Source organism: Ischnura elegans, chromosome 12, assembly GCF_921293095.1.
Source record: "Ischnura elegans chromosome 12, ioIscEleg1.1, whole genome shotgun sequence".
NCBI lineage: Eukaryota > Metazoa > Arthropoda > Insecta > Odonata > Coenagrionidae > Ischnura > Ischnura elegans.
Window position 1 is genome coordinate 56,297,020 of NC_060257.1, and position 20,485 is coordinate 56,317,504.

A 20,485-nucleotide genomic window follows, 5' to 3' on the forward strand; every position below is an offset into this window, starting at 1 on the left:
TCAAAATGACATTTGGAAATAAAATGTGTTTTGACTGGGGCACGTGATAATTTGTGCCAATAGGATCACACCACGAGTCGATGCTGCCACGTTATCCTGATTTTAGCAAAAAGCGGGGTCCTCATCGTAAGCCGCCTCTGTTGCACTCATATCGCGGGGTTACACACACGGTCAAGATGCAGGTGGTTTTCGCGGCACTTCTAATAATCGGCTTGTCAGCCAACGTTTGGAGCGACGAAGAAATCAAGCAAGAGGATGGCGTTCTTGTTCTGACGAAGGAGAATTTCAAGAAAGCCATTGCAGACAATGAATTTATTCTTGTCGAATTTTGTAAGTTGGATTTAAGAATTTTTTAAACTATTTTAGTTGTGCGGTTCGCATTCCGGATATACTTTCGATATTATTACGCCTTATTTTTCACTTTAGGCTGTGAATTACGCGTATCAAGGAAATTTGTTGTAGTAAACCCTTTAGAGTGGTCCACCTTTAGTTTGGTTCATAGGTGACGAAATTAACTGCTATCTTCAGCCGAGGACATTTATATTTGGTTAAAGGTCCTCATTTATAACAATAAGTTTCGTTAATGATTGGCTGAAGTCTATATTTTAGTTATTTCGCTAGATTGTTTTCTTTTCACCCGGTAGTAGTCGTCGATGGTATACCGGCATTTCTGCATATGTTCTTCTTTCAACAAATTATTCAAATGAGTAGTACATTCCCCTCATTGATAATCTCATGTATATTTTTTGCACCCTTCTGTACCCTCTATGACAGCGATAATTTTCCCAGTAATCGACAGGGGTGACGTGGGTCGACTCACTTGTAATGACCACGTTGCCACGTTTACCCCTTGATCCCAGTGAAAACCATGGCGCGGTCGTTGATCTCAACTGTGTTTATTCAGGCTCTACTTTATTCACATACTACTTTCATGATTCAGTAAATCTGCATAATGGACAGTTGGTGCTGTGTAATAATTTTAACCTACCAATTTTCTTAAGACGCTTCATGACTGCTGTTCTGTTTACACTTCCTCTTGAATGCTCAAGGTCACGGTTTTATTTTCATTTATGATAGTTGTTGCATTGATAATGGCGTTAAATCCTCTCTCATGTCAACAATAAATTCAACTTACTGTAGGGGGCACATTTGGTGACCCTTGAGAAATTGCATCAATTGGTATGGTTTGATGCAACACTTCATGCTGACACCTTCTGTAGCCAAAATGGTACCCGTTCTCAAATCAGCTTCAATGTATCCTATACGTTAATTACATCTACATGTCACCTCGCAAACCATCTGCATGTTTGTCGAGGGTCTACATCTACGTAATACCCCACCAGCCACCTTTTGGCAGGTCAATGGTAGAAGGAATTCTCCATCGGTTTAGTTAGAGTTGTATGTTTAAGCGTCTATTTTCAATGCCGTGCAAAAATTGTACCGTATTGTATATTTTTTCGATCGAGTATTGTCAACATGTTGTGTTTTATCTCATTTTGGTGTAGTGGCATCGAGCAGCGTAGTCTATGAGGGATAGAGTCTGTGTCGTCTGTGATCATTACTCTTGTCTATTGTTGTTTAATTGATTGTTTAACATGTAGAAATGACATCTTTATCATAATTTGTCACAGATACCGTCGCAGTACGTTGCCGTTACTCTTACCATGGCTAAGGAATTGATTTTTAAGTTTAGTATGTAATACTTGTTGTGAAATTTCTTTTCATTCTCGCGGTCCCATGTAATCCGAACGGAATGCGTTAAGTTCAACTTGGGGCACTTGTGTTTCTTGAATTCTAACTGCGAGAATTGGATCTAGCTCTGCCCTAGTTGGCATATACAATTTCACAGAATGTTATGTCATTCTTGTTCATTAATATGAAAGAATATCTCTTATTGAAAATCACGCATAACCCTGGCGGACCTTGATTCTTGACCAGTTCGTCTGGCCTTGACAGTGGGAAACTGGTTTTCAAAAAAATTTTGGGGCAAACACCTTTTCGTTTGTGACGTAAGCTACACGCTTTCCGTTTCATTGACCTCCCTAAAACGTGTGCCCCTCCCCAGAATAGCTAATTTATCATCGGAGACAATCGGCGAATGCCTTAAGCCTAAAGATCTGTCAGTTTCTGCAAGTTCGGGCAATAGTGGTCCGAGTGCTCACACTGCTTTCCATACCTACTATACGATAAATTGCTAAAGAAATTCTTTTATCCTTAATCATATAAGTATGTGTTGCCGTATTATAATCACTCACTTAATTGTACATTTTTCTCGTTCGAGGCGGTATCTATTTCTTGGAATTTATGTAATATCGCCGATGTTTTGTTGGCGGCAGACATAATAATCATTTATCACAGGGAAACTCCTGTACTTTTGCCATAAGTGAGTGTTCATGACCTGTTAGTTTCCTCGAGTGAGAGTGACCTCGAGTTTCATCATCCTTTTTTACTAGAAACGCACTCTGAGAGAAGTACGGCTAATGTCTTTGGCATATTTCCACTGGTCAATGGTTATTAAAGCTTCGAATGTGGTTTTATGGCCATTTATGTTATTTCTTTTTTATTTAGGCGTGTTTAGACTCATCGGAATTATTAAGAATTTCACGCTTTATAGTTTTTTCTCAATATCGTGCATCCCAACTTCAGGGTATAAAAAGTGACACAAAAATGAAAATTTTGCACTGCACTGCAATTGTTTAAGTAATTTCTGCCAAGACGATGCTAAAGTCACGTATGCTGTTATGTGTTTTTTTATGTCCGTGTGGTTTGTATGTTAGGGATCCTGTTGCTTGCCGTTGATTGCCCCCTCCCCCCCTCCTGCCAAAAATCGTAGAGATCGTTCGAAGGATGTTATGTGGATGTAAATTATTCAAATTTCTTATTTTTCGCAGTCGGGGATGTCTTCAATTTAGGTTTGAGGTGAAGAATGGAAAAGAAGAAACTTTGTGATTTCACATGAAATATTTATTCACACATTTACACGACCAAGGTTTCAACGTAAGACACCATCATCGGGTCTTACGTTGAAACTATGGTCGTGTAAATTTAAAAATTATTCTTTTTCATTCTTCATAATGTATCGCTTTCACAAAGTTACGCCATCATTTTTAGGTTTAAGGATTAGTTACGAGGTAGTTAAATCTTTTCGAGGAAAATTCATCGTGCGTAATTGAGAAGTGACCGTATCTAGTGAAATTACCCACTTTAGTTTCATCCCGGAGAGATATATTGATGATATCATATAAAAAGTTGGGTATTCCTATGATGAGCACATCTTTGTGGCAGTTTTCAGGGTAATATATCGTTTATTCCAGAAATGAAGGCATCTAATGAGCAAGTTATTGTGAATATTCGACACTCGAAGATCGAAATTTAAAACTTTATACTTCATTATAATCAATGAAGCACGGATAGAATTAAATTACTCCTGTATCCTCGTGCGTCTTGCGTAGAGGAACTCAATTTTTTACCTTATATGTAGGGAATCGCTTGCTGTTGACAGCGGAAGCGTTTTTTCTTACCCTTGTGGCCTTACGCGTCACGATGACGTGATGTCATAGCTCCGTGTTGGCACGCGCAACAGCTGGAAATTATATTAAATCCTGGAGAATCCAAATCTGAAGATTTCTGTTTACCTCTCGTTATTCCGTGTAGAACTATATTTTGGAGCTTTAGATGATCTGAACTACGTCTCCTGCGCCTGTCAGTGTCGCCTATGTTTAAATGTCTGGGATTGGCGTGATTCATCTCCGATAGTCAGCTCTCAATACGTATTGGTGTTGGTTATACCGTAGCAGGTGAAACGCATTTACGCTTTGTATGTATACAATTATCCGTATACTTTGTTCCAGTATTTTTCATTGAGACCTTCCCCAATAGGTCGTAAAGGGCGTTTACAGAAATATGTTTTGGAGAAAGTGGTGAAATAAAATAATGTATATGAAATAAAAATAGTTGTGACTAAAATAATTCGACTTCTTCTGGATTTGAACCCGGACCCCCCAATTTTGTATAACACGTTTATACTTGTTACATCACCAAGTCGTCAATATTCTCAGCGAATTTACGTGTAGCTGCTACTCTGCTGCCAAATCCGGATTCGAATCCCAGTCAAGTCGAATGATATTGTCACATTTATTATTCTATTGGTGGTATATCTGTAACCTCTACTACTTTCCTGGTCACATCATTGTCGAGGTGGTAACACTTCCGCCGTCGTCTTCTGGAGAAGGGTGGGAGTAGTTTCGAATCACCGTTTATGTCACCTATGCAATATGTATCGTACAAGGCCTTGATCGGGAATAAAACTCGGTGGGGGGACAGTTGAAGAATAAGGAAATGAATTTTTAAAATTGCGGAGGTTTAATCGCTTCCTTGTTTAACTCCTAACCGGTGGAATACCGAGAATGATAAATGGTAATCCTCTCGTCCACGTTATTTTGCGAGCCCTATTCAAAGGGCGAGCCTTATTTAAATCTACTGGATAAATATTCATTCTTTTCCTGCAAGAAAATGTTCACTTTCTATTCTCAACCTTCAACCTATTCTGTAGCCGTATTCGTTTTCGTTTGCGGTGACTTTGACCCAGACCTAGCTCTTGGCGGGCTTGCCATATGGCCAGGGAAATTGGGTCTGCGGTGATCTCTAAGTGAATGGAAAATGTTCGATGTTCATTTCATCGTAATCCTTGTTTTTAATGTGAAAGTGATTTCATACCAGTCTCCTAATTTGAGCTGTATTAAAAACCCGTATTGCTCACCTTCGAAAACGGAGATAGCCCATTCTGCGGTGATCTCTTATGTGAATGGAAAATGTTCGATGTTCATTTCATCGTGATCCTTGTTTTTAATGTGAAGGTGATTTCATACCAATCTCCTAATTTGAGCTGTATTACAAATCCGTACCGCTCGCCTTCGAAACCGTAGATCGCCGGTTCGAAGTCTACCGGGGTACCTAATAATAATGATGATGATGTCGTTTTTATTACGCATGGAATGAGGAATAGTTAATTTTTCCTTAAAACTCACTTGTTTGACAGTCACATGCATTCATGCCCTGGTAAATCCATCCAAGCGGCATTTGAACCCACGACCTCTAGGTCGCCCCGGCGCGGCGCCACCGTTAAAAGCGCATTCATAAATACCTTCGACTGTTCGGTATATGGCAAATAAAATTCTTTTCCTCAAGTGGAAGGCGACAGTACTCTTGAGGAAGCAATTTTTATGCTTAAGTTTTTTTTTCTTTTATCGTCGTGAGGTATTTACGCCTTCTTTGCACATGAAATTCAATAATTTAAGAGCGGAAATGTGTGCTTTAGTTTTGTCAATTTAAGTGTTTCTTTTAAATCTTTTATTAAAACGCTTTTGATACTGGAGGCATTCACATTATCGAATATTTAAATTTGCGACAGTCTTGCGGTCGAAATTGTCCGGTTTTTATCTCCGCGCTTTTAAGGAAATTGCAGATGAGGCTATAAAAAAAAATATTCATTTTATAAGTTCAAATGCGTTTTATCTCTAGCTTTTGGCAAGCTACAAGCTGAGTAGTTTTTTTTTTCTTTTTTTTACGCGCTTTTATTTTTTAAATTCAAGTTTGAGCTCCGGTTGAAAAAAAGTGATTAGATCAACTTGAAAGCGGACCTCGGTTGGCCAGCAAGGGTACTTATCAATAGGTGTCCATTGTGTTGGAGTGATTGAGTGAAAGGAAGCAAACCTGTTGAACACGGCAACCGGAAACGTTTAATGACTCCTTCAGTGAATACACTAGACCTTGTTATCTCGAGTGGCCAAACCTTTAACATCGATGATTCGATTTCGTTTCTTGTTAAACGTCACGTTCCATTAAGCGAATCCGGTTAGTTTTTAATCCGTTACTTTCGCTAACGGTGCGCCAACAAATTAATTATTAACTTATCCTTGCAGTATTGGTGAAGTCATCTCAGTACAGCCAGGTTCAATGCTAATTATGGGAATTCAGTGGTAGCTCTGGTAAGGGGGGGCGTCCATTTATTACGTGAGGTGAGTTTGGCGATTTTTGGACCCCCCCTAAGTGAAATATCGTGAGATTTGGCTCGACCCCCTCCCTCTATTATCACGTGCGATTGTTCAAAACGCGTATTTTCAGTTGAAATACATTAATCTATGTCTCATTGTGTTAGATTTGTCATTGGTTGTGTTATAATTTTTACTTAAGATTAGTTAAGGCTAGTATTTAAGATTACTAAAATCGTAATTTCATACTTTCTTTCGGAAAAATACGTTGTACTTGCCAAAATATTTGTCTTAAAGGGCAGTAACTATCTAAGGGCAGTCAATTTTTGCGATCCGCCCTACTGGAAAGCTCTCCAAAAACACTCTGATAGTATTCGTGAATACTTGCCATTGATTCAGGGGTTTGATTTTTCGGAATAAATATATATAATTGTTCCTCAAGGACCCCGAATTTTTTTCCGGTATGACGCTTCCCTTTTTGTGCGACGATATATGTCATAAAACAATAGTAATGGCGTCGCTGACAGGTTTTCATTTCACTCGAAAGTTATTTTCGAGCATCGTCCCAAATTATATATTCGAACAAGACCTCGTGTCAGAACTCGGGAGTCTGGGCTCTGTTTCGTGTGTATTCCTACGTTTACCCTAATAATTAACATATTTGGGGGTGTTTTTTAGTGAAGAAATGACGTGCCATGTGTTAATTATTTCTATGAAATGTCAAAAAAAGTTCTTATGTGACCTTGAAACCCCCGAGCAATTTTCGACTTGGTTGGAAACTGGAGTTTCATCCCATTCATTTTCATAATAATCGGTTTTCAAGTATTCCACGATTAGTTTGCAGCGGTCTCCCACTCTCCACACGTACATACTCGTCTGTCTGCGGTCAAGAGTTGCTCCTTAATTTTTTTTGCCGGAGCGATATAATTTAGAGTTAATGGGATGATAGCTACTTCATGCACGCTAAGTGGATGCCCGAAATCTGTTTGTGGAGGAAGGTTCACTTTCTATTTCAAAATTCACACGTAGTTTTATCATTGTCTTTTGGAACTTTGGCCGAGATGATTTGAAAACGTGTGCGAATTCACACGACTCAAATGATGTCAATCATCCAGCAAATATTGTTTGGAGGAAGGGGACTGTTTCGTATCATTACGATGGGGTACTGTTGACGGTACTCCACAGTTCGCACCCGGTCGGATATTTTTTTATGTAAAAGTAGATTATGGCTTAGGCACAATACAGATGATTGCAGAATCGTCTGGAGAAAAGAATCTCGTAATAAACTGTTAAGTGTCGTTAACCGTATATATCGTTCCGGTCCACCAAAATCGTTCACGCATCCATACATGAATTTGCACGCGTTCTTGTACCGCGTAAACAGGCCTATACACACGTGCATGTTCCGTTCCGGTCCATAAAAATCGTTCATGCAAACAGACATTAACTCGTACGTGTTAATGTATCGTGTAGACAGGCCTAACAGTATGCACTTATTGATTCAACCCTAATTTCAATCTCTCCTTTTATCTTCCTGGTTAATTTTTACGTAGTTAACAAAGGTTTCTTCTGTTCCCTACTGAGCATGAACTTCCGAACTGCTATGTGGGCCTCAGGGGCATAAATCCAGTCCTGAGTTAATCAAGTACATATTTCTGATGGCTTTTTCCTGAGTGGGTTTCTGAGATATTCGAAAGTTTCGACCGTTTCTAGGAAACTAGCCACGAGAGGGTATTTCGTTGGGCACGTTCACTTCGTCTTCCACTCACGGTTTTGCTCAGTCAACAACCCATTATGGCTCTTGTGTACACGATTATGTCCGTTCGTTGAGTCTGTCCCGCAAGCTTGGGTTGTCGTGGTATGCCGGAAGCCGGGTAGGGTGGGAGGGACTGATATAACTTGTGTTGTAAGCTAGAGCTGCGGGTTATACGTCCTCACAGCGCCGACTTTCGATTGCCTCAGTTGTGTGTGGTCTTGACATTTTTTTTCTCGTATCATTGCGAACCGAAAATGGCTGAAATTTATTTAGAAAATTATATCCTACCATTCAACAAGTATCTTATCTGTACGAGTGGTACCCGTTGGGTGAGCCAGATTTGTCTCATTTTTGCCGTAATTAAGATGTAAAATCTTTTATTAACGAGTTTCAAATCTTGTTATCTTTCGTTGTACGTTAATTTTCCTGCATGAAAAATGTGTGATCAAGTATCCGAGCTAAATTTTCAGTGATAAGAGATTTAGCTACTGATTAGGTTCATAAGGCAGCAGTATTTTCGTACTCATTCATTACTTATCTCGAAAATTAAGCTTTTCAGCTCGGAGCACATAGATAAAGGTTGATGTAATCTTTTGGGTTAATTAGTTTTCTGAACTCTGTAATAAGAAGCAAGATATCTCTGTTTATAAAGTTAGCCACTTGTAGTTTATCTTGTAATGCTGATAATTATGAGGTGTGTCTTTTTTCGAATTTTGGTGTGTGATTAATGCTTGGGGTCCCCCTCCCCCCTGTCGTGGAAATATTTTGGTGAATTTGGAAGAATGTCAAGATTCGGGGTTGGAGTATATTTGGGACCTATATTGCGACCAGTCATTTTCGTTGACGGAAGCTTGGAGATGGATCCACGATAAGTCACGCACACGTTTATAAAAAATTATTCCTTTTACATTGATTTTAATTTTCTTATGAGTTTCCACTATGGGTGCATCCATTAATTAATTGAGGTGTTTTGGGGGGGGGGGGGGGATGGGTCCGGCCGATTGTCACCTACTCTCACGCATTATCATGGACTAAGATCTTAAAAAGTAATGAAATATTTTTTAAAAATCCAATGCAATGAAGCATAGGTGAACGTATTTATACAGAAAATGCTCATCTTGAACAATATTACGTGAGATTAGAGGTAGGGGATCGAGCCAAATCTCGCGATATCTCACTAAAGGAAGGAAAAGGATGGGTCTAAAAAGCGCCGAAGTCGTATCACGCAATTAATGGACGGCCCCTAATGAATGCTCTATGGCAAGGTTTCTAGAGTAATGAACGCTAGCTTGTTGTCGAGATCATGAGCGGGAACATCCGCGGGATTCCGTTAGCTTGTAAAAAAATGTACCCAAGTCTCCGTTATGGTGCTTTATACGCTCCGCTAACCTTCGGTGTTTGTTTCGCCGGCTTGTCTCTTCAGAAGTATCTGCTTTTGTTGGAAAGGAGGTATTTCTATTTATCTAGACTCGTTTCATTTTATTTGTAATGCTTTTGTCGATAAAGTTGACCTTTTGACCAAACGGGTAGATAAAAAAGTTCCGTTCCTCGAGATATATCGGGAAAATTTCAACTTGCTGTGACTAGTGTTGACTTTTCGTTCCTTTAATACGAAGGGCTTGGTGTATTTTCGTTGGAATTTTTGTGGGGTAAACAAGTTTATAAACGTCAATGTTAGGAGAACTCATACCACCTTCTCGGCCCCTCTTTTTTGGTGACGAATCACTACCTTAAAACTAAGGCTGTCTGCTTGAAATGTCGTGGTATATATAGTAGACCATTTTCAACATTTGTTTGTATCTCAAATAATATCTGATAATTTTATCTTTTACCTTATTATTATTATATCAAGTGTAATTTTTTTAAGCATTTGAGACACAGATACTTGTTGAACAATGTCTTCTCTGATTTTAGGATTGTTTAGAAAGTTAAATGTCTTAAATCAAAAATATTGGCCATTCGATGAAAGTATACTATTGTTACAATTTCAAGAATACAGGGTTATACGCGAATTTTCCATTGCTATTAAGACCGGTCGAGCAGTAGGTATGCGTCATCTCAAGACATGGAAATACAAAATTATGTCGGGGGAGGTGAATATGACCTTCTTAGCTGGCATTCGAGCCAGCGATGTCCGATGTAGCCGGCGAAATTCACAGGCTTTTAATCGAGTTCCAAATGGGAGAATGGTATGAAATGACGTCGTATTAACGAAAGGGATTACGATTAATTGTGCGTCTAAATAACTTGCTATGATTAAAGAAAAAAACGTTAGTACGTGTAAAAATTGCTCCCTCAGGAGTTTTTTCGCTTTCCACTCTTGGAAAATAATTTTACTTTCTATATAACACCGAATAACCGATTGTATTTAAAAGGACGCATAGGTGCCCTGGCTAGCTGAGAGCAAGCGATCTCCGGTTTAGCAGGCGGGTGGTTCGGGCCCTTATTAGTGCTCCATTTAGGAGAATTTTATGAAATCACCTCGCATTACAAACACGGATTACGATGAAATGACAGTAGAATATTTTCCATACACATAGAGACCACCGCAGACCCAATTTATCCGGCCATATGGTAAGCTCGCCAAGAGCTCGGTCTGGGTCAAAGTCATTGCAAATGAAAGTTGATGTGGTAACAGAATAGTTTAAGGGGCGGGAATAGAAAAATGGGCATATTCTGACAAAAAGGTATGAAGATTTTACGCTGTCCATCCGTCACCAAAAAAAGATCGGCCGAGATGAAGCTGTAGGACCTCTCAACGTTGAGAATTCGTACTAGAGCCCACACCGTAAGTCTTAGCATATGAGCAAGTTGATATAAATGAGGACACCCCATGATTTTCACATTGAAAATATTTGTGACGGATACTGGAAGTACTACGATAACTCATAGCGGTGTGCGTTAGTTTAACTGACAGCAATTGGACTGCACCCCTCAAAAGTCACCCAGTGTCATGTCAATCGTTGGAGGGTGGTGATTATTTTAACTCAATGTACCAAGTACGTCGCGTTTAGGATTTCGTGGCCGGCTTTTTGTTTTATGAGGTAGATTAAATTACTGTTATTTTGTGATAGTAATTGAAAAAAGCGGTTGAAATTGTTGCTAAGGAAACGTTTTCAGCTGTGTTACTACCTGCCACGCCCCACTGGGGGCATGATGGATCCCATTGGTTACTGAAAAATGTCGGTTGCTCCGGGCCTGATCCTTGATTTTTTTCACGCTTAGCAAAAAATTTACCTGAAAATTAGAGGGTTCATTCCGAAGCTGTAAAGGCATGTGGGTAATTGATCCGAATTCGCCGGTGTTGAAGTTCCAGCATCGGAAGGACGCACGAGAAGCTTGAATTGGGAGAAGTCGATTTTGATACAACCAGAAGAGTTATCATTCAATTAATTCGTGGCGGAAATTTATCTATGTAGAGGCGATAATCAACCCCAATGAATGGAAGACCCTCTGCGTAATTAACTGAGATTAGAATGATAATAGACGTGGCAGCGTTGCGTCACGAAAGCGCTGAGTAGACAGCCGGTGGGCATGCGGTGGACTCTTCGCTCCCCCCTCCCCGACTCTCCGGCTCCTTTTTCGGCCGTCGGCAAAATCACTCCCATCCCTTCAAGGTCACTGCCACTTCGCTTCCCCGCTCGTGTTGAAATTCGTATCGTCGATGGAGATAGCGAGTTTGGCGAATGTGTGAAAGTCAATAGAAGTCTGTGGTCCATCTTCGTTGACGCTCATGTATATAATTACATAAGATTCCCTTATCCGTCATTCCGCGTATGCTCCGTTAATACTGCTCCTACAGAGGTAAATGAGGTGTCTTCTTAATCGTTAATTCACCGGCCTCTGACGAAAAATATAATCTCAATGTCGAATTTCATTATTTACCCCTCAGTTTGGCTTAAAATTGTCGATTACTTGCTTCACGTATGTCGACTTCACTCTTTTTTCTTTTAAACTTCAAAAAAAGGTTTAAAGAATCTGTTAAATCCATAACCGAACGAAAGGAACGTAACATAGTGTAGCAGGCAAAAATATTAAAAATAAAATCTAAGATGTATGAATTTTGTTAAATGTTCTCCAAAATAGACATCATGTGTAAGGAACTTAAAAGATAATGCTTATCACGAATTAATAAAAATATCGTGCTGAAAGTGTTCAAGAATTATTATCAACATTTAAAACCCATTTAAGGAAACAATGTTTATAAATTAATCCATATGTCTTAAATTTACAAAGTGACAAAAAAATGCAGGAGCTTTTGGTAGCTTCAATGATTAACACCAGTGTGGATGCTCCAATCCTTAAATTTAAATTCAATGCTAGTCACACCAAATATTAATTTATATATTTAACAAAATATAAATTCATGCCAAATATAAATTGGGCATTATAATTAATATCATTAAATTAAAAGTCAGATCAATTACCCACATGCCTTTATAGCTTGGGAATGACTCCGTCTAACTTTCAGGTAAATTTTTCACACAGGTGAAAAGTTGTTCTAACCAAATATAAATTATGCATTATAAACATGTATAAATAAATATGACACATGACAAAAAACTTATAAAAATATATACAAGGTAAACATAAAAGAAAATATATTGCTTGTTAACTCTCTTTGCACTGAACTTATTCCTTGGGTATTAGTAAAAAAAAATGCCACAGGTAGTTTGATGTCATGTAGCACCTTGGGAAAATAAATTGTGAAGCTATATTGTGTGCATGTATTTGATTGTTTACATTATTATAGCTTAGCTAATAAAAATGAATACAAATATTTGCACTGTCTCAAAATAAATGTAAGCAGTGAAATGTCATGAAATGTAGCAATATATTTAATATGAATAAATAGAAATAAAATGTAGGTATGACAATATGCTACTTCAGATGGCACCCTGGAACCAAAATTGGTAGTAGGTACTATTTCGAATTACATTCATTCATAGTTTGGCTGGATTTACCCAAAGTTATGCTAAAGGCACCTCTCCATTGAGCCCTCCTCACTAGTGGCCCCCCCTCCCCGATTTTTCTGATAAGGCATAGCCACTCACATGGGGTAAGGTTCGGAAAAAAGGAATAAACAGATATATGGCTGACAGCATAAGTTTATGCTTGAATTTTTATGCAGGGAAAGCATAGACAGTTCAATTAAATAAAAACAGCTTGGAGTAAAACTACATGGAACAGTTAAACTTTATGTCAATAAATCACTTGATGAATACCATTTCCAAAAATAATGTGTAGCCTTAATTCATACAATAAAAAAGACTGTTAACTTCAAAAATAAAAATGTTAAGTACTGCTGTAATTGAATGAACTGCTGCTCTTTAAGGCGCCCCTTGGACTGCGATAACCCTAGGCACGTTCCTATTTTGCCTTACGGTTAATCCGGCCTTGCTAAAATTGATTTACTGTATTATCCTCCATATCTCCCTGTCCCACACCAGCTTTTTCAATTAAGAAGGGTAGTTATTAGTACTTAAAAGTACAGGAAGTACTTGTCCATTGGTCTTCCTGTGGGGACTTCTTCCTCAATTTATCCTTTTATCATATTTCTCACATAAATGCTGTCTCATTACATGGCCAATCGATTATGTTCTTCTTTGGTATAGAAAATTAAGTTTCATTACCAATTTTGGATCAAATCACACAATGGAATGAAACTTGAATTTGTTATTGGTGTGTATAAGAAATAAGATTTTGAATTTAATCAAAGCTATGAATTCTTCACAAGCTTGTTATCAAGTTTGCCTCTTTTAGTACATATATTTTTCCTATCTTTTTAATTTTTGTAATCGTATTTTATTTTTTTTTACAGATGCTCCATGGTGTACTCATTGCCAGGCATTGGCCCCAGAATATGTGAAGGCCGCAGCCATGTTGGAAGAGAAGGCTAAAGCTGAGGATGGAGTGAAGATTGTCCTCGCTAAGGTAGAGGCAACCGTGCAGACGGAACTGGCAGAAGAACACAATGTCAGAGGCTATCCTACACTCAAGTTTTTCAGGAGTGGAAGCTCAGTGGAGTATACTGGTGAGTTGATGAATTTTCGTATGAAGATATTGATGCTAACTACAAAGTATACGATTGTTGTGCTGATTATACAGACTTATTTATGATAAATATTTTCTTAAGTTATGAAATTGCTTATATAAATGTATATGCACTAAAATTCAATCAAATGTCTGCTGTTAGTGTGGGTGGTAGTAATACACCTTAAATGTGTCAAATAATCAGTAGGAGGTGGGAGCTAATAGTCTATGGTTATAGATAAACTCTGTGGTATTTTCAAACGAAACAATATTTTAGGTTATGAATGAAGATCTAAATTCTACCCAGAATTTTGGGTTGCCTAACCTTTTCACTAGTGACTGCACTCCAATGCCATTATTGCTGTAATGTTTATCCATTACAAATTTGTGCTAGTATTTAGTCATATGATTTATTTCATATTTTCTAAAATTCTCCTTTTTATAGGTGGTAGGTCTGCTGAAGATATTGTCAATTGGCTTATGAAGAAGATTGGACCACCTGCAAAGGACTTGACCAGTGTTGATGATGTTAAGGAATTCATCGAATCTTCAGAAGTGGCCATTGTTGGGTTTTTCAAGGTATAGTGCTACAATTGGTGATTCTTAACATGAAGGAAAAGTAAATTGATATTATTATGATTAGTCTTGATTCAATCTACTTATTGTTTTTATTTTGAATAATGCATTTTCACTGTACTCTATTCACTTAAGAAAGGAGTACATACCTACTTGTCTTAGTACATTAATTCAATGTTAGACTCATTATTCTTTATTTTTAATGTGTTAAATGAAATATTTTTTTGCATTTGCAACAGAGTAAAATTTAGATTTCATTTAAGGTGCTTTCTTATCAGTTTACTCATATTGATTTTCTTTCTCTTCAGGATCAGACTACAGATTCTGCTAAGGCCTTCCTCCTTGCAGCAAGTAACATTGAATCTTATCCTTTCGGTATTGTTGCTGCCCCTGAAATTTTCAGCGAATACAATGTAGGAGAAGGAAAGGAAGCAGTCTTGCTCTTCAAGAAGTTTGATGAGGGCAGGAATGACCTGAATGTTGAGGTATGAATATTTTTTCTTAACTATTTACCTCCTTTCCAAATTTGTCATGATCTTGTAGCTGTCTGCTCTTTGCCAGAAATCATGGGAAAGAGCAGCTAGCAATTAATAAAGAAGAAAGAATTTAGATATCAGGGAATTAATTTGTCTTACTCCAGAAGGAGACCGAGAAATGGTGGAAAATTTGATTTTACAAGTGTTTACATTATTTGTGTTTTCATTTCAAACAATAATTGATACAGTTAATTTATGTCAATTTGTAGTTCAAGTTCAGTATTTCAGAGTTCATTTGTGTTTCAGTTTAACCGGCACATCTCACAGTCTTACTGTCATAGTTTGTTGGTTTAAGTATTGCAAAAATTCAAGAATCTCTGGTAACATAGACTACAATTAATTTTTGTTTTTTTGAATAAAATATATCGATCTCATGTGAAAAAAAATTTACTTTTTGTAAGTTAAGCACTAACAGCAACATTAGTACTGATGTACTCTTTAAATGTTAAGAATCATCAACTAATCTCATAGACAATTACAACAACCAATGACATTCTTAGAGGTTCATGTATATTGGAGATTTATTGTACCTAAATTTAATGAGCACTACTGTTACCTAGTGAACATCAGTTAATGACTTTAAAGGTTAGCGAAATACATAATACTCAATATAGACCTTTATATCAACTAATCCAGCCTCAAGCAAAGTAGTTGTTGCTAGTAGAATAGCCTGGAGATGTCATTGGTTATTATGTTGATGACTAGAAGCAGGTTTATGCCTATATACTGTCTTACTACCTATAGTGGTTGAAATCTTGATCTTATTTACATAACTTGGTGAAAATTTCATGGCAGTTATCTATTATCTCTCAGGGCATATAACAAAATCTTTGATACCGTGAGCACAGAGGTGTAGCCTCTGTTACAACCTCCCCTCCCCCCACCCATTCAGCCCAGATTATAACACCCTTTGCCTTGGAGTGTTTTCCAATCCCCCCGGAAGGGCCCCAAAATCTCTGGTTAAGCCCCCCATTCCAAAATCGTGGCTGCAGCACTGCATGAACGTCATTTTGAGTGCAAAAGATTGACATTTTCATGTCCTGATCGGAAGATATGAAAATTCTACGCATGGTTGTATAAGTTAACTTTTTTTATTCTCCTACTAATTACATTGGCCAAATAGTTTGTGTCATAATATATGAATTTTTTAAGAGTACAGCTTCATTTATTAGTGTTTTTCCTTGTAGCACATGGTGTAGTTCATCATGCTCGTTCTTGTACCTCAAGATCTATGACTTAGTGATGTCTTATAATATCTATTGAATTTAAGTATGCCAGGACTAGCCACGGTGATAACTTTAGGGCAGTGCAAAAATTGTGTGAAAAATCCACAGGGAAAAAAATCATTTGCCTTGACCGGGATTCAAACCCAAATCCCTCTGGTTCGAGTCCCGGTCAAGGAGAATGATTTTTTCTCTGTGCATTTTTCATATAATATCTATTGATTAAGTAATATTGCATTATTGTCAAGAAATTAATAATTTGCAATGATTAGGAAATTCTAGCATGTCATGTCGGAGACTACTAAAAGCACTTTTTTTTCCAGGATACACCCTTGACGGAGGAGGTTGTTAGGAGGTTTGTCGCCACGCAGTCCCTTCCCCTGGTCGTTGAGTTCAACCATGAGACTGCCCAGAAGATCTTCGGTGGTGAGGTCAGGACACACCTGCTCTTCTTTTTCTCCAAGGAAGGTGGACATTTTGAACAATACTTGGAAGATGCAAAGACTGCTGCCAAGCATTTCCGTGAAAAGGTCAGTGTGCAGTAAAAATTTTAATCAATTATACAACTTAATTTTTTAACAATTACACTATTCAAACTTAACCCTTTTTCTGCCACCGGGCCGATATATCGGTCCTTGCTGGTTGAGCGAAAACTGCCAGGGGCCGAATTATCGGTCTGAATTATTTCACTTTTTTTTTCGTGATTGTGGCCTTTTCAACAGCTGTAATTTATGTAAACCCCCATAATCTATCTATGGTTATAAGATGTAAATATATATTAAGAATTGCGGGGAAAAAATCTAGACTTATTAAATAAAATTAAGTAGCTGAAAAATTTTTAAATCTGAAATGTTGCTAATTCCGGAAAATAGCCTTGGCAGTCTTCATACATCCCACCTGTAATGGGCTGGCAGTGAAATGGTTAATAAATCTGTAAATTCAGTTTTTTTCCTTTCTGAGTCATTCCTCTTGTCTTAACCCTTTTGAGGCAGTGGAGTTCTCGCCTTAGCATGACTGTTGTACAGAGCCCCAAGAGATCCCTCCGTGCCCTCCGTTTGGAGCATTTTCGCAGGACATTCGTTACAAAGGGTCTTGCTGATAATCACGCACTCTCAGCACCAACCTTTTTCCACCCCACCTATCAGGGACTCCGCATCATCTCGGATTCCGAAGATAGTTGGGTTCCCTCATTTAGGGGGCTTATAACCCTACCAGCGGCATAGTCACGGTCAATCATGCTTCGTTTGTATTGATTAGCTATGTGGATAATTGTTGCTTGCACGAATATTGCAGGCTTCGAATTCAATCCCTTGTTTTATTCTGGGAAGTTCTACCGTCAATATTAGTGCATTTAATGCAGCAACAATTTTCATATTTATGTTTATACTGAAATTGAGATATAAGTTAATATTTGTTGTACAATTTTGTTTTAAAAATTGTAAACGCAGCTCAAAAGACAAAGAATTCAATTCTTAGTTTATATTTTTTGAGAAAGGAAGAAATATTTATTTCAAAAACTGACTAAATGAGCAATTGAATGAGCACGGTCCCTGCAATGGCAATGTAATAAGTTATCGCAAATTAAATAATGGACTACGTAAGAGCTGATATATTGTCCCACCACACTTTTCGCCCAAGCAGCAAAAGCCGATATATTGGCCTGCCACACTAAAAGAGTTGAATAACATTTTGTCTAGTCATGCTGCGGTATTTTGTGAACCACCACTTTTATTAACACACCTTGATTGAATTAGGTTTTAGATCTTAAGATTGAATATGGTTTTTGAGTTTTTTTCATCTGAACTCGTCTTGAATTTGTTTGTACACTTCTGCTAATTTTTTGTTTTTATGTTACAGGTACTGTTTGTTACCATCAACTCTGATGAAGAAGACCACGGCCGCATCCTGGATTTCTTTGGAATGAAGAAGGAGGAGGTACCTGCCATGAGGTTAATCAATCTGTCCGAAGACATGATCAAGTACAAGCCAGCTGAGACTGAGATTTCAGCTAATGTTATGCAGCAGTTTGTCCAAGATTTCCTTGACGGCAAATTGAAGGTGAGAAAATTTTTGATACCATGAAACATAATTGCCTTTTTACACGGGGCATGTACTTGCACAATCTGACACGTGTACGAAGGCGCAGTCAAAATTGTGTCGTGCAAAGTGGTGAATTGCTAGAACACATGCGAGAATGTGTGGACGTGAAATGGCAAAATAGCCCCTTTTCTAATTTCGTCCATGTATTCGTGCAATTCCATGCCATTTTAGAAATCAATGAATGCAGTTCTAACCTGTGCAATTCTGTCCCCCGTGTAAAACGGCCTTAACAGTTGCTTCACATTCACAATTTTCAAAAGTCATCTTGCTGTTGGCTGGAACAATTTATTCTATATTTTGCTTAAATTTTAAATAAATTGGTGGTAGGGTGCGGTGTTGTGGCTATTGTGTTGCCTTCCCACCCAATGGGCCTGAACTCAAATACTGGTGTAGTCAAAGAATTTCAGATATCCGTGCTCAAGTGCTGTGTGGAAGCCACTTAAAGCACAGCACTCATCTGTATATTATCCGATATTAAACTGTGGTCCCTCTGGTGCCTTCTGTTAAGAGCAGGTTAATGCCGAAACGGGTTTTCACTCTGTCCTTCCTAAACTTGCCCTCATGGCACATAGCAGTCGATAACCTACTACTGTATGATTTTAATTTTTGTGGATCACTCATCTCCTTTGCTCCTCTATTTCAGTAAGCTATACAGTAGACTCTCCTTAATACGAACAACGTTATTACGAAGTTCTCGTTATTACGAAGCAAATCGTTGGTCCCGACGAAAAGGCATATGCTAGCTATAGTAAAAGAAACGTTATTGCGAAATTTTCGTTTTTACGAAATTACGAACTTCAGTCCCGGTCCCGGCGTCTATAAAATGAACTTTATTACGAAGTTCCCCGCATAAGCAACGGCATTTAGGTGCATATTCACTACGCTGAGTTATAATAATCGTGCCACGTTTAAGTTCTTCTCGTGAACTGAGCCCAAGAGCATCAATTATGGCTCTTTCTTCAGTGTACACGCAACATCATGTAATAAGTTTCATTCCTGTGGAGCCATGGTGACCCACTCGTAAATTGGACGTACAGTAAGTGCCGATTCTTCCTACGCGCATTGGATTTACGAATTTTCAGAGATACGAGCATTCAAAAATTTTCAAATTTCGAATTTGGCGCCTTTCGATTTGGCCGATGCTTCGCGGTTTGGCTTGGCGTAGAGGAACTCTCACTTTGGGCACAATCTGAACAAAGTATCATTGAATCCAGTGTGAATTTAGGAACTGTTCAGCGTTTCGCCCGTTCATCCTTACCGCAAGTAGTGATTTTTTTCGGCTCCGGCTGCGTCGCACGCCCAGCTAGATCGTTCGTCATATCGTGAGCTACAGCACGATTGTGATTCAGTGTTGCATTTTGTAGGACCGTATTTCTCATGATGTAATTTCATACAGTCCGGCCGGTGACAGTAGCCCGATGACGGCACAATAGGAGGTGCGGATAACCCTACGCCAGCACGGTTTACAGTCAATCGCTGTCCTCCAAAAGGACCCTTGCCTTGTCAACTGCATAAGGCGCACCGAAATATGGCTGATCATCAAAAAAATCCTTTCTTCGAATCACCAAAACAAGTGATTCTTCCTCTGGGTCCATTACGCGCGGCGTCCCTTCCGCATCCTTTCTTCGTGGAACCCTTTGTAGGTGTTTCACTTTCTTAGCTGGCAACCCTGCCCCTACCCCGACCTAGACCATTCTGTGTGTCATCGGACATCTCACAGGGGCCGTGCTGTTGGTTTATCAACTTAGGAACAAGGTCTTGGAACGCAACCAGTGCGTATATCGGGCTTACTGTATTCGGGAAGATATCAACCCTCGATTGCGTCGTGCCGCATTCCTCTGCTGAGAAACGAATGAATTTTCCTGTTTAAATAAATTTCCGCGTAATTTAATCGTGTTTATTAAATACGGTTTTTTTCCGATGATTCCTAAAAGAAACGTTGATACGAACTTCGTTATTACGAACCTCCAGATTTTCGGTCCCGCGAACTTCGTAATAACGAGAGTCTACTGTATTATTATTTTTATTCAAAGTGGGGTGGCTGTTGCAGGTTTTATTTCAGTGCATATTAGTAGTGATGAAATTCCAGTTTATAAAAAAAATCTCAGTTAAAGATCTAGTAGTAAATCAATGTTTGTGTGTTACGTTATTTTTGAGATGTGATTGTTGTTCCCTTGCACATTTCTTCATAAGTATGTATGATGTAATTAATAAAATTCAGAAATGTGGGTGAACTTCTCTCAGGATTCCCACCGGGTTAAGAACTCAATT

General features: G+C 38.4%; 1 protein-coding gene across 2 annotated transcripts in view; it reads left to right on the top strand.

Annotated features, from left to right (window-relative positions):
- The first annotated feature begins 83 nt into the window (after window positions 1-83).
- LOC124169796 (protein disulfide-isomerase) overlaps window positions 84-20,485 on the top strand; it is a 35,936-nt gene continuing 15,534 nt past the window's right edge. Inside the window, exons 1-6 of one of the 2 annotated variants that reach the window (XM_046548547.1) lie at window positions 84-330; window positions 13,568-13,780; window positions 14,225-14,358; window positions 14,664-14,840; window positions 16,438-16,644; window positions 17,972-18,172. In XM_046548547.1, coding sequence (XP_046404503.1) covers window positions 177-330; window positions 13,568-13,780; window positions 14,225-14,358; window positions 14,664-14,840; window positions 16,438-16,644; window positions 17,972-18,172 — 1,086 coding nt within the window. In that variant the 5' untranslated portion in view covers window positions 84-176. The remainder of the gene's footprint in view (window positions 331-13,567; window positions 13,781-14,224; window positions 14,359-14,663; window positions 14,841-16,437; window positions 16,645-17,971; window positions 18,173-20,485) is intronic. The other variant, XM_046548546.1, reaches the window with a different exon arrangement.